Source organism: Schistocerca americana, chromosome 9, assembly GCF_021461395.2.
Source record: "Schistocerca americana isolate TAMUIC-IGC-003095 chromosome 9, iqSchAmer2.1, whole genome shotgun sequence".
NCBI classification, from domain to species: Eukaryota; Metazoa; Arthropoda; class Insecta; order Orthoptera; family Acrididae; genus Schistocerca; species Schistocerca americana.
Genome location: NC_060127.1, coordinates 87,823,879 through 87,839,605, shown reverse-complemented (window position 1 = coordinate 87,839,605; position 15,727 = coordinate 87,823,879). Strand labels below are relative to the sequence as shown.

Genomic DNA, 15,727 nt, shown 5'->3' with positions numbered 1-15,727 from the left:
TTAAGTCGTACTAAAAAACGGCCCACAGGATAGCCGTAAGTACGCAATCTAGCGTTAGGTTGCATTTTGTCAGTAAATATTACCAACAAACAGTTACAGCATCGCTATTACTATTTACTACTATTTCTTACATAGGATAAGCAAGTTCCTAGCGCCAGAAAATGAAAAACAAAGGCCATATTTCTCTATATTATTGTTTTTACTGCTCACTCTACCGTTACCTAATTTTGGTAAGAATTACAATTTGTTAGTTTTGTTGAAATGCTTCTTATATACCAGTGAACATTACTGGTGTTTGTTTTCAGTAGGGCGAATACATAATGCTCCCAACATACCGTGTGAAAGTAAAGAAGCAAATGTGTACCAGTAATGTCAGCTTTCTCTGTTGCATTTCAGGAAAAGGCTGGCATACTTCTTCCATGGGTGGTTGTAGAAACCCTGCTACTCATAGCAGTGACTGTAATGGGCATTGTCTCATGTATTAAAGCTTTTGCTGTTATCGAATCAACTATCGCCGGCATTATTACAGTTGTTTGGGTCGTCCTCTACTTTCGTAAGTACACAATCATTATGCATTCCGATGCAAAAGCCGCTCTACTCTCACTACAGTTATACAGTTTTCGTTGTCACACATAGTACTAGAAACACGCCGATAGGCTGTTATCATAATGCTCATGAAACCATTTGCTAGTTACAATAGTTTCAAGAGTCTTTTGTTGCACATTGATCTGTCATTCAGTATTATTAAACAGGTACTTCACAGAAAGCTTGCATTCGGTTTATCCTCTGGTAGTGGTCTTTTTTTAATCCTATTCCTCACATTAGTATTTCTTCATGACTCTCTGTCTCTATTAATTTTTCATAAATTTCGCACACTTCTGCCCTTTCCTTTATTGCAAGTACTCTGGCACAGTGTGTTAGCTCTGTGTACAATCAAACACCATTACTTCATTTATGACACAGTGATACGTAGATCCTTTGAAAAGTTTCAGATTTTATATAGAATAGAATAGAATAGAATCTTTATTTGCCTTTCAGTAAGTTTTCCATACAATTGGCATCGTCAGTGTGTTCAATGCATTTTTTTTATAAATTACAATAATTATTATTCTACATAATTGTACCTGTGCAGGGCAAGCAGATACGCATGCTAAAGTAATATTGATAATACAACATCTATTCATTCACAATAATAATAACAACAATAATAATAATAATAATAATACATCATAACAGTTAAATATACAATAGTATCAAGATATATTTATGGTACATCTTATGTATCCATATAAAAAGTCTTTGCTGGTACATTACTGTCACAAACATATAGGTATAATTCATATGGAAGTTTTTTGTTTCATGCAGCATATCTCTTTTGTGTCACTGTTTAGAAACTCATCAAGTGAGTAATATGGCGTACATTTGAGCCACACTTCTATTGTCTGTTTAAAGTTATTCATCGGTAGTTCGCTCACAACTTTTGGGAGTTTGTTATAAAATTTCAAGCTAAGGTGTTTATGGCTCTTTTGTGTTAATGTCAGCCTTGTGTATGGTAGGTCTATGTTACTATTATTTCGAGTGTTATGAACATGCACTTTAGATCTTAAAGTTCTTTACATTCTCTTTAGCATATATTAAACAATTATAAATATATATACTAGGTACTGTCATTATCTTTATTTCTTTAAAATGATTTTTGCAACTTTGTCTTGGTGCTAGTCCTAAAATGCACCTGACTGCTTTCTTCTGCCACTTGAAGATGGTACTTGAACCCACTGAGTTACCCCAAAGAAGTACCCCATATTGCAGTTGTGAACGGAAAAAAGCAATGTATGTGGAGATTAGCAGATTTTTACTGATAACGTGTCTCAGCTTGTGTAATAGAAAGAGAGTTCGAGCAAGTTTGCCACGTAGATAATTTGTATGTCTGTTCCATGTAAGATTTTGCTCTATATGTAAACCTAGTAACTTGACATTTTTTGTATTCTGTTCAACTGGTTTCAGGATGAAGTAAATTTCTTCAGTTTTCAATTTGTTTGTTGATAAAAGGTTGGCTCTGCACCAGTCACTGCTCATTTCAGTCACCCGACTAAACATATCCATTAGCACTGTACTGAGAAATCTGGCATTAGTGGACTATGGTAGCTGCCGACCAACGCAATTGCCTTTGCCAACAGTATTAAGTTCAAATGGCTCTAAGCGCTATGGGACTTAACATCTGAGGTCATCACTCCCCTAGACTTAGAAATACTTAAACCTAACTAAACTAAGGACATAACACACATCCATGTCCGAGGCTACCTGCGAACGTAGCAGCAGTGGGGTTCCGGACTGAAACTTCTAGACCTTCTGGGCCACAGCGGCCGGCTACCATTATCGCCTGCAGTTCCTCTTCGGGGCTCGTGACCATATCGATTGGACCCTAGACGACTGGAAAACCGTGGCCTGGTTAGCTGAGCCCGATTTCAGTTGGTAATAGCTGATGGTAGAGGTCGAGTGTGGCGAAGCCTAGGACCCAAGCTATCAACAAGGCACTGTGCAAGCTGGTGGTGCCTCTGTAATTGTGTTGGCTGTGTTTGCTTGGTATGGACTGGGTCCTCTGGCCACACTGAACCGATTACTGACTGGAAATGTTTATGTTCGGCTACTTGGAAACCATTTGCAACCATTAAACGACTTCATGTTCCCATGACAATGCGCCATGCCACCTGGTCACAATTGTTCGCGATTGGTTTTGAGGTACATTTAGGGCAATTCGAATGAATGGTTTGGCCACCCAGCTCCCATCGAACGTTTATGGGACATGATGGGTAGTTGAGTTCGTGCACAAAATCCAGGACAGGCAACACCTTCGCATTTGTGGACTGCTATGGAGGCAGCATGGATCAATGTTTCCGCAGGGGACATACAACGGGTGTCCATGCCACGGCAAGATGCTGTTCCAGGCAGCGCAAAAGAAAGTCCGATACGATATTAGGAGGTATCTCATACCTTTTTCCACCTCAGTGTAATGGCTATAAGCGAAGGTGATTTACGAAGATCCATATACATACTTTCAAAAGTGTTCAAAAAATGCGGTATGAATATCCCAGAAACTGAAAGAAATCCATTGGCTCTAAATGAGAAAGATCCTTTAATACCAAAAATTTCAATAAAAATGAAATAACAGAGGAGGTACAAGACTCTGTATATTTGGTTAGTGATTCCCCGCAAGTTAGAAAGTGAACAGGCATAGAAATGAATCTGGCCGTAGATGTAGTACAAAATTTCGAAACAATTTAAAAATAAATTATAATCATGTCTTGTTGGTCATAGCTTCTACAATTGAAAATAATTTTTAATTCTCGATTTGCAAACACCTGCAAAAACAGAGTTTAACAAAGAGTTCCGTAGGGAAACTTCCATACATACTGCGCATAGTAACTGGACTATGTGTATTATAGCGCTGGCCCACCTGTCAATAGCAGCTAAATGGTACTTATTAAGTACAACTTGGAAAGCAGTATCCTATTCAAAAGCACCATCTTTCAGTTTATTTTAATTGATTAAATATACAGGGTGGTCCATTGATCGTGACCGAGCCAAATATCTCACGAAATAAGCGTCAAACGATAAAACTACAAAGAACGAAACTTGCCTAGCTTGAAGGGGGAAACCAGATGGCGCTATGATTGGCCCGCTAGATGGCGCTGCCATAGGTCAAACAGATATCAATTACGTTTTTTAAAAAATAGGAACCCCCATTTTTTATTATATATTCGTGTAGTACGTAAGGAAATATGAATGTTTTACTTGGACCACTTTTTTGGCTTTTTGTGATAGATGGCACTGTAATAGTCACAAACATGTGGCTCACAATTTTAGACGAACACTTGATAACAGGTAAGTTTTTTAAATTAAAATACAGAACGTTTGAACATTTTATTTCGGTTGTTCCAATGTCATACATGTACCTTTGTGAACTTATCATTTCTGAGAACGCGTGCTGTTACAGCGTGATTACCTGTAAATACCACATTAATGCAATAAATGCTTAAAATGATGTCCGTCAACGTCATTGCATTTGGCAGTACGTGTAACGACATTCCTCTCAACAGCGAGTGGTTCGCCTTCCGTAATGTTCACACATGCATTGACATGCGCTGACGCATGTTGTCAGGCGTTGTCGGTGGATCACGATAGCAAATATCCTTCAACTTTCCCCACAGAAAGAAATCACGGGACGTCAGATCCGGTGAAGGTGCGGGCCATGGTAAGGTGCTTCGACGACCAATCCACCTTTCATGAAATATGCTATTCAATACCGCTTCAACAGCACGCTAGCTATGTGCCGGATATCCATTATGTTGGTAGAACATCGCCATTCTGTCATGCAGTGAAACATCTTGTAGTAACATTGGTAGAACATTACGTAGGAAATCAGCATACAATGCACCATTTAGATTGCCATCGATAAAATGGGGGCCAATTATCCTTCCTCCCATAATGTCGCACCATACATTAACCCGCCAAGGTTGCTGATGTTCCACTTGCTGCAGCCATCGTGGATGTTTCGTTGCCCAATAGTGCGTATTATGCCGGTTTACGTTACCGTTGTTGGTGAATGACGCTTCGTCGCTAAATAGAACACGTGCAAAAGATCTGTCATCGTCCCGTAATTTCTCTTGTACCCAGTGGCGGAACTGCGCACGACGTTCAAAATCGTCGCCATGCAATTCCTGGTGCATAGAAACACGGTACGGGTGCAATCGATGTTGATGTAGCATTCTCAAAACCGACGTTTTTGTGATGCCCCATACTCGCGCAGTTTGTCTGTTACTGATGTGCGGATTAGCCGCGACAGCAGGTAAAACACCTACTTGGGCATCATGTGGCTGAACACTTCCTGTTTCCTTAAATAACGTAACTCTCCGGCGAACGGTCCGGACACTTTGATGTTGTCGTCCAGGATACCGAGCAGCATACATAGCACACGCCCGTTGGGCATTTTGATCACAATAGGCATACATCCACATGATATCGACCTTTTCCGCAATTGGTAAATGGTCCATTTTAACACGCGTAATGTATCACGAAGCAAATACCGTCCGCACTGGCGGAATGTTACGTGATACCACGCACTTATACGTTTGCAACTATTACAGCGCCATCTATCACAAAGCGAAAAAAGTAGTACAACTAAAACATTCATGTTTCTTTACGTACTAGTCCGCCCCCGGTAGCTGAGTGGTCAGCGTGACGGAATGCTAATCCAAAAGGCCCGGGTTCGATTCCCGGCTGGGTCGGAGATTTTCTCCGCTCAGGGACTGGGTGTTGTGTTGTCCCAATCATCATCATTTTATCCCCATCGACACGCAAGTCGCCGAAGTGGCGTCAAATCGAAAGACCTGCACCAGGCGTACGGTCTACCCGACGGGAGGCCCTCGTCACACGACTTTTCCATTTTTTTTTACGTACTACACGATTACGTAATAAAAATGGGGATTCCTATTTTAAAAAATTCGCAGTTGATATCCGTTTGACGTATGGCAGCACCATCTAGCGGGCCAACCTTATCGCCATCTAGTTTGCGCTTTCAAGCTAGACAAGTTTCGTTGTTTGTAGTTTTTTCGTTTGACGCTTATTTCGTGAGCTATTTGGCACGGTCACTATAAATGAACCACCTTGTATATAATATACACATGTAACAAATAAAATTAAGTAATAAAGCACAATTTTCGTTTTACAACAGCATACAGATTAAATTTCTTCCGTTTGTTTGCCCCTTGTTTATCTACTCCTGAAGGTAATGCTTCTTGATGGGATTGTGAAACACACTCATTGTATGAATGAATGAAACATTTGCTGTTCTGTTCTTCATATCTAGCCCATACAATTTACTTCTAAGTGATAACTCATTGTATTTGATCAGCTTGACATCTGCGCACATCCTGTGTGTATCTCCCACTTTTCTTTTCCAGTGCTCAGCGTGTACGCCCTGGTGGTCGTGTACAGCTACTACCGGGATCTCCGTGATAACCCACGTCCTGTCAGGCTGATAGAGGAGAGCGAGGGTGCAGAAATGTGAAGAGAGGTCGATTCAGTTGAGTGTCTGCGTCACCATTACCTGCAGATTCAGATTTCTTCTAGCGCATATAGCTATGAATGTCGAACGAATCAAAGTAATCAGCTGTCACTTTTGGTTTGGCAGTGCATATACAAACCATGTACAACATCTATCAGGAACAGTGTCTACATTTTAGGAGCGATATACTAATGATTCCACTTGCTGTTTCACTTTTCACAAACAGAGAATGTCATAAATAATTTCAGAGACCATTCATGTGCACAAGAATTCGTTTCACACTATTCTCAAGAGAATTTTGTATATGTCACCCTCAATTGCTGCATCTAACAAAGCACAGTATCTGCTACACAATTTGCTCGAACAAAATATACGTATTTATTTACATTACGTGTATTTCCATTTGTGTAAGTGAATGATGACCGTCTTCATGTTACATATAGTTTGTAGATAAAATGTAAGTTGTTTCGATTATTTGCTGTTGCCGGCTTAAAGATGAATGTTTCATTGTATTTTTGCTGAAATTAATAAATGACTAATCTTTACAATCCTAGCTTTACTAATTTCATTCTATAGTTAACTGCACTTCGTGGTTCCCTGACTCCCGCCTTATAATTTAATATGCGTCAGACAATAAAAATCACAATCCTCTAGTCGACAGGGAACGTGCGAAGATTCCCATGACCACCTCTCCATGAGGGGAAATTCTGTAAATCTTAGGAAGTGTACCAGCTTTGTTCCCACAGAAGGAGTACTGGTGAGGTTTCCGAGGTGCAGATGTGGCAATATTTCTGGGTTAGCAAGACAGAGTAATGAGAGCAAACATAGACCGCTCGTCAATGTATTTTAACGGGGTCCAGGTCTCAGCCTAACCACCCATAAGATAATGGATGCTACTGTCGGCAAAGCTTGCCTGAGCGGTTTAGGGCCCGCACTCACTGACCGACACGGTCATCGGGTAATCTCTTAACCACCGCTCGCCACAGAGATGTCCTCTCGGAAACGTTAATACGAGGAAAAGCGCTTAATTAACATGTCACTCTGCTGAGGGTGGGAAGATCGGTGCTCCACAGTTACAGTAGATTCCACATGCCGAGCAAGGATGTTAACAGACAATACAAAATCCACCAGAAATAAGCTTAATACTAAAATCCAGATGATCACCCATCTAGAGTATTAGCAACTATGTCCTAACAACTCATCTGTATCTGTACAATTGCGAGTATGTACAGGAAGCAAAATAAAGAAATGAAAGTCTGTTGTGCTAATCAAGTGTCCAGAGCAGGATAATACATGAGGTACGGCCTGGAACAGGCCGCCACATCACACTACTTACTCACATACTTACTCTCCACTTGGAATCTAATTTTCCAAAATATGTTCAAAATGGTCCAAATGGCTCTGAGCCCTATGGGACTGAACACCTGGGGCCATCAGCCCGCTAGACTTAGAACAACTTAAAACATATAAGTAATACTCATGACGAGAGTGTTTCAATTACTCAAACAAATGAAGTATTTTTTAGTATTTGGAAACTGTATGTCGAAAGGTTCGGGGTTAAGATGCGCACCTATGCTTAAAGGTTAAACAGATTGGGAAACAATTACGAGAATGATAAGGCTTGCTTCTCATTTCAATCAGCAACAAGGTGCGTCTGGATCCCAATCCGTCTCTTTTGGCTATCTAAGTCTGACTAAAGCCCTGGTAACAGTTGGCTGTTAATATGTCAAAAGTTAAATTGCTTCTCAGTTATGAAGGCCGCTCTGAAGGAACGTTTTAAAATATTACGTATGATCACTTATTACAAGAGGAATCACTCGGCGGAACCCCAAGATCCAGTTAAAAATGGCTCTGAGCACTATGGAACTTAACTTCTGAGGCCATCAGTCCCCTAGAACTTAGAACTACTTAAACCTAACTAACCTAAGTACATCACACACATCCATGCCCGAGGCAGGATTCGAACCTGCGACCGTAGCGGTCGCGCGGTTCCAGGCAGTAGCGCGTAGAACCGCTCGCCCACTCCGGCCGGCTAAAGTTAAAAATATATCAACAATGACGCGGTCTTTCAACGACAGGAACGCACAGCTTAGTACAACAGTTAGTTCAGATTATCTCAAATACAATTGCAATCAAGGATTTGAACCGGTTAGCATCTAAATCTAACCACAAGACCCCTGTTATTAACGGCAACCTGTCGCTTGGTACAATTGTTCCGGCTGTATTTCCGACCACGAGCTGATTCATTAAAACATTAATGATCGGGTATCAACTAGGAAGAAAGGGCAATATACAGGGTGTTACAAAAAGGTACGGCCAAACTTTCAGGAAACATTCCTCACACACAAATAAAGAAAAGATGTTATGTGGACATGTGTCCGGAAACGCTTAATTTCCATGTTAGAGCTAATCTTAGTTTCGTCAGTATGTACTGTACTTCCTCGATTCACCGCCAGTTGGCCCAATTGAAGGAAGGTAATGTTGACTTCGGTGCTTGTGTTGACATGCGACTCATTGCTCTACAGTACTAGCATCAAGCACATCAGTACGTATCATCAACAGGTTAGTGTTCATGACGAACTTGGTTTTGCAGTCAGTGCAATGTTTACAAATACGGAGTTGGCAGATGCCCATTTGATGTATGGATTAGTACGGGGCAATAGCCGTGGCGCGGTACGTTTGTATCGAGACAGATTTCCAGAACGAAGGTGTCCCGACAGGAAGACGTTCGAAGCAATTGATCGGCGTCTTAGGGAGCACGGAACATTCCAGACTATGACTCGCGACTGGGGAAGACCTAGAACGACGAGGACACCTGTAATGGACGAGGCAATTCTTCGTGCAGTTGACGATAGCCCTAATGTCAGCGTCAGAGAAGTTACTGCTGTACAAGGTAACGTTGACCACGTCACTGTATGGAGAGTGCTACGGGAGAACCAGTTGTTTCCGTACCGTGTACAGCGTGTGCAGGCGCTATCAGCAGCTGATTGGCCTCCACGGGTACACTTCTGCGAATGGTTCATCCAACAATGTGTCAATCCTCATTTCAGTGCAAATGTTCTCTTTACGGATGAGGCTTCATTCCATCGTGATCAAATTGTAAACTTTCACAATCAACATGTGTGGGCTGACGAGAATCCGCACGCAATTGTGCAATCACGTCATCAACACAAATTTTCTGTGAACGTTTGGGCAGGCATTGTTGCTGATGTCTTGATTGGGCCCCATGTTTTTCCACCTACGCTCAATGGAGCACGTTATCATGGATTCATACGGGATACTCTACCTGTGCTGCTAGAGCATGTGCCTTTACAAGTACGACACAACATGTGGTTCAAGCACGATGGAGCTCCTGCACATTTCAGTCGAAGTGTTCGTACGCTTCTCAACAACAGATTCGGTGGCCGATGGATTGGTAGAGGCGGACCAATTCCATGGCCTCCACGCTCTCCTGACCTCAACCCTCTTGACTTTCATTTATGGAGGCATTTGAAAGCTTTTGTCTACGCAACCCCGGTACCAAATGTAGAGACTCTTCGTGCTCGTATTGTGGACGGCTGTGATACAATACGCCATTCTCCAGGGCTGCATCAGCGCATCAGGGATTCCATGCGACGGAGGGTGGATGCATGTATCCTCGCTAACGGAGAACATTTTGAACATTTCCTGTAACAAAGTGTTTGAAGTCACGCTGGTACGTTCTGTTGCTGTGTGTTTCCATTCCATGATTAATGTGATTTGAAGAGAAGTAACATGGAAAGTAAGCGTTTCCGGACATGTCCACATAACATATTTTATTTCTTTGTGTGTGAGGAATGTTTCCTGAAAGTTTGGCCGTACCTTTTCGTAACACCCTGTAATATCAGAACAAATTTTCAAACGACAACCAGTGTGTAGTACAATACTACGATCTATATTTACTACCAAAGAGCCGACCGAGTAAACCCTCTGCGGGTCGGGTACAAACCAGAAAATAATAAAGAAAGGCATTATAGTAACAGGGCAAATTTCTTAACGACAACCAGTGTCTTAGTACAATACTAGAGCCAATATTTACGACCAAAGAACCGACCGAGTAAACCTCTGAGGGCTGTGTACAAATCAGAAAATAATTAGTAGGTCGAGTAGACAATGACACACATCACCACGAGTATTACAGAACATTACTCCCCTTTATCAACAAACAGTTCCATGGATCCACGGTGGGTCGCGGCGGTTTCTGTGTGATACCGATGAAAGCCAGGTAGAAGAGGGCACCCAGGCCACGAGCGGTTGTCCGACACGAATGTTGCCAGCCAGCCGACAGGATGTCGGCCTGCTGCTTGTAGTAGAAGCTGACCCCAGTGAAGTGCTCCGGTATCTCCGCTCTGCGCAGGCCAGCCTTGCGCAGCTCGCGGTTTCGCCCGCTCGGACCTCATCATCCCCTCTTGTCGCGACGCTACCGCCAATTCCCAAACTTTGGGCCTCCATTCTCGGTCGAGAGAATATACACTCATGGAAATTGAAATAAGAACACCGTGAATTCATTGTCCCAGGAAGGGGAAACTTTATTGACACATTCCTGGGGTCAGATACATCACATGATCACACTGACAGAACCACAGGCACATAGACACGGGCAACAGAGCATGCACAATGTCGGCACTAGTACAGTGTATATCCACCTTTCGCAGCAATGCAGGCTGCTATTCTCCCATGGAGACGATCGTAGAGATGCTGGATGTAGTCCTGTGGAACGGCTTGCCATGCCATTTCCACCTGGCGCCTCAGTTGGACCAGCGTTCGTGCTGGACGTGCAGACCGCGTGAGACGACGCTTCATCCAGTCCCAAACATGCTCAATGGGGGACAGATCCGGAGATCTTGCTGGCCAGGGTAGTTGACTTACACCTTCTAGAGCACGTTGGGTGGCACGGGATACACGCGGACGTGCATTGTCCTGTTGGAACAGCGAGTTCCCTTGCCGGTCTAGGAATGGTAGAACGATGGGTTCGATGACGGTTTGGATGTACCGTGCACTATTCAGTGTCCCCTCGACGATCACCAGTGGTGTACGGCCAGTGTAGGAGATCGCTCCCCACACCATGATGCCGGGTGTTGGCCCTGTGTGCCTCGGTCGTATGCAGTCCTGATTGTGGCGTTCACCTGCACGGCGCCAAACACGCATACGACCATCATTGGCACCAAGCCAGAAGCGACTCTCATCGCTGAAGACGACACGTCTCCATTCGTCCCTCCATTCACGCCTGTCGCGACACCACTGGACGCGGGCTGCACGATGTTGGGCCGTGAGCGGAAGACGGCCTAACGGTGTGCGGGACCGTAGCCCAGCTTCATGGAGACGGTTGCGAATGGTCCTCGCCGATACCCCAGCAGCAACAGTGTCCCTAATTTGCTGGGAAGTGGCGGTGCGGTACCCTACGGCACTGCGTAGGATTCTACGGTCTTGGCGTGCATCCGTGCGTCGCTGCGGTCCGGTCCCAGGTCGACGGGCACGTGCACCTACCTCCGACCACTGGCGACAACATCGATGTACTGTGGAGACCTCACGCCCCACGTGTTGAGCAATTCGGCGGTACGTCCACCCGGCCTCCCGCATGCCCAGTATACGCCCTCGCTCAAAGTCCGTCAACTGCACATACGGTTCACGTCCACGCTGTCGCGGCATGCTACCAGTGTTAAAGACTGCGATGGAGCTCCGTATGCCACCGCAAACTGGCTGACACTGACGGCGGCGGTGCACAAATGCTGCGCAGCTAGCGCCATTCGACGGCCAACACCGCGGTTCCTGGTGTGTCCGCTGTGCCGTGCGTGTGATCATTGCTTGTACAGCCCTCTCGCAGTGTCCGGAGCAAGTATGGTGGGTCTGACACACCGGTGTCAATGTGTTCTTTTTTCCGTTTCCAGGAGTGTATATACATGGTGGTCCATTGATAGTGACCGGACCAAATATCTCACGAAAAAAGCGTCAAACGAAAAAACTACAAACAACGAAACTTGTCTAGCTTGAAGGGGGAAAGCAGATGGCGCTATAGATGGCCCGCTACGTGGCGCTGCCATAGGTCAAACGGATATCAACCGCGTTTTCTTTTTTTTTTTTAGTAGGAACCCCCATTTTTATTACATATTCGTGTAGTATGTAAAGAAATACGAGTGTTTTAGTTGGACCACTTTTTTCGCTTTGTGATAGATGACGCTGTAATAGTCACAAACATATGGCTCACAATTTTAGACGAACAGTTGGTAACAGGTAGGTTTTTTGAATTAAAATACAGAACCTAGGTACGTTTGAACATTTTGTTTCGGTTGTTCCAATGTGATACATGTACCTTTGTGAACTTATCATTTCTGAGAACGCATGCTGATACAGCAAATTTCCCCACAGAAAGAGATCCGGGGACGTCACATCCGGTGAACGTGCGGGCAATGTTACGGTGCTTCGACGACCAGTTCACCTGTCATTTAATGCCGCTTCAACCGCTCGCGAGCTATGTGCCGGATATCCATCATGTTGGAAGTAAATCGCCATTCTGTCATGCAGTGAAACATCTTGCAGTGACATCGGTAGTACATTCCGTAGGAAATCAGCATACAACGCCCATTTAGATTGCCATCGATAAAATAGGGGCCAATTATCTTTCTTCCCATAATGCCGCACCATACATTAACCCGCCAAGGTCGCTAATGTTCCACTTGTCGCAGCCATCGTGGATTTTCAGTTGCCCAATAGTGCATATTAAGCCGGTTTACGTTGCCGCTGTTGGTGAATGACGCTTCGTCGCCAAATAGAACGCGTGCAAAAAATCTGTCATCGTCCCGTAATTTCTCTTGTGCCCAGCGGCAAAACTGTACACGACGTTCAAAGTCGTCGCCATGCAATTCCTGGTGCTTAGAAATATGGTACAGGTGCAATCGATCTTGATGTAGCATTCTCAACACGGACGTTTTTGAGATTCCCGATTCTCGCTCAATCTGTCTGCTACTATTGTGCGGATCAGCCGCGACAGCAGCTAAAACACCTAATTGGGCATCATCATTTGTTGCAGGTCGTGGCTGACATTTCACGTATGCCTGAACACTTCCTGTTCCCTTAAATAACGTAACTATCCGGCGAACGGTCCGAACACTTGGATGATGTCCTCCAGGATACCGAGAAGCATACATAACACACGCTCGTTGGGCATTTTGATCACAATAGCCATACATCAACACGATATCGACCTTTTCCGCAATTGGTAAACGGTCCATTTTAAGACAGGCAATGTATCACGAAGCAAATACCGCCCGCACTGGCGGAATGTTACGTGATACCACGTACTTATACGTTTGTGACTATTACAGCGCCATCTATCACAAAGCGAAAAAAGTAGTACAACTAAAACATTCATATTTTTTATGTACTACACGAATATCTAATAAAAATGGGGGTTCCTATTTAAAAAACGCAGTTGATATCCGTTTGACCTATGGCAGCGCTGTCTAGCGGGCCAAACATAGCGCCATCTGGTTTCACCCCTTCAAGTTAGACAACTTTCGTTCTTTGCAGTTTTTTCGTTTGATGCTTATTGCGTGAGATATATGGCCCGGTCACTATCAACGAACCACCCTGTATAGATTACAATTCCGTGTTTGGCATGACTGTAAAGCAAGTGTGGAAGAAGAAAAGAAAATTAAATACTAACTAATACGTGGATGCTGATGTTCACTGCTCTTCCGAGACCCAATTCCACTGTGTTGTTTCATGGTGAGAAACATACTTCCTGTGAGTACTCATCCGTTTTATGTACTAACCAAGGTACACGCACTAGAGGGGCTGAGGGAGAACATGTCAGCACCCTGAAAATGCAAGAACAGAATGCTCTGTCTCACACTTATGAAATAGCAGAAATCTCTGGGGCGCACTATGAACAGCTCTGGGTCCGGCGGTATAAGAGATTGCTGAGGTATGCAGAGGCGGTTTTACAGCGGTCGTTCTTACTATAGGATGGAGTCATGTGATAGGCATGTCTTGAGTAATGATAACAGCTGTTTTTTTTTATTGTTATTCATTTTGTCACCCTTTTTAACAGTAAGAACACATTTTGATATGCATTCGTAAATTTTTCAATTGCAGTCCTCAAAGTTTGTACGGCCAGACAGTCCTATTCATCCAGATCTTGTTCAGACATTATTCCAGGTCAAGTGGCTCTTTCACATCAATAATCGTGTTTTTATGGTGGAACAACCAGAGGGTTGCATAAAAACGCGATTATTGATGTGAAAGAGCTACTTGGCTTGGAATAATGTCTGAACAAGATGAAGTACAAAATCTGGATGATACATATATCGCATGACTAGGCCCTCCCATGGGGTAGACCGTTCGCCAAGTGGAAGTCTTCCGATTTGACGCCACATCGACGACTTGCTCGTCGATGGGGATGAAATGATGATGATTAGGACAACACCTACTCCCTGAGCGGAGAAAATCTCCGACCCAGCCGGGAATCGAACCCGGGCCCTTGGGATTGACATTCCGCCGCGCCGACCACTCAGGCACGGGGGCGGACAGCGTTGCTATTAAACCCGTGTATTGAATACCGGCTTCATTTCATTACCAACCGTGAACCGAAGCACAATATTTCACAGATCGTGGTTTCACCAACATTGAAATCAATGACTGGTTTCAGATACCAATATTGCACTTCCGAGATTGTGTATTATTTCTAGTTTCAGATGTACCGGTAAAGAAACACGTTTTCGCTTTTCGGACGTTTTTCAGCACCAACAGTCGTCAATGACTGAACACCGCAAAAATTTCAGTACACTGCTATTATCATTCACCTGCAGCCACTTCTGGGATAAAGATAAATTTTCAGCAAAAAAAAGTGGGAAAAATAGGCCACGAATGATACGCCAAAAAGCAGATAATCCGCCAGTGGATAATCGAGAGTTTACTATAATAAGAAAGTGCAGTTTTCAGAAAACTTTGAGAAAGTTCACGAATACGTAGTATGGGATTTTGCCCATCATGTCATAAGTATTACTCCATGAGAATATTTGGCATGTGCTCCTAACGAATTCCATAGAAATACTAAAGGAACGGGGAAAATGTTGTCTCATTTCTGGATGACAGCCAAGGACGTCATATGTGGGCGACGTTTCGTGAACAAGATGAAAGATTTTTAGAAAAACGTTATCACTTCCGAATACAAAATACCTCCTTAAATTATTTGCAGTGGTGGATAGCAAAGTAAATGAGTTCTGTAGTTTAAAAGTCTCTGTTTAATTAAAGTAAAGAGTAATAGCTCAACATCCAACCTGCAGCTGTGCCATGAGGCTGCTGAGTCTTCGGGGATGTGCGAGTGTACGTAGGTATTGTGACAAAGTTTAAGAAAATGCCTACGAAGATGTTCGGAAATGGGCTGAATATGAAAGTGAGAGTTGCACCTAGGTGAATGTAGGTATTTGAATGCCAGGCTTTTCCTTAAATTGTATGAAATTAAACAAAGTTAGGATCGAACACAGAGACCTCCGACTAAGCAGATATTTGTCCATTGGGTAGTCTTGTGACGTTAAGTAACCTTGGATTCTCTTATGACACTGACCTGTTCATCAGCTTGGAGTGTCTCATGGCTGTTTATGACCTGAACATTGCCTAAAAGTGCATGTACATTTAGGTAATTAA

The 15,727-nt window shown here is 43.6% G+C and overlaps 1 protein-coding gene across 1 annotated transcript in view; it reads left to right on the top strand.

The window, feature by feature from the left end:
- The window catches only part of LOC124551246, a 35,190-nt gene extending 28,707 nt beyond the window's left edge, over positions 1 to 6,483 (top strand). The window contains exons 5-6 of the mRNA XM_047126240.1: positions 397 to 553; positions 5,961 to 6,483. Coding sequence (XP_046982196.1) covers positions 397 to 553; positions 5,961 to 6,067 — 264 coding nt within the window. The 3' untranslated portion in view covers positions 6,068 to 6,483. The remainder of the gene's footprint in view (positions 1 to 396; positions 554 to 5,960) is intronic.
- The last annotated feature ends 9,244 nt before the right edge of the window (positions 6,484 to 15,727 follow it).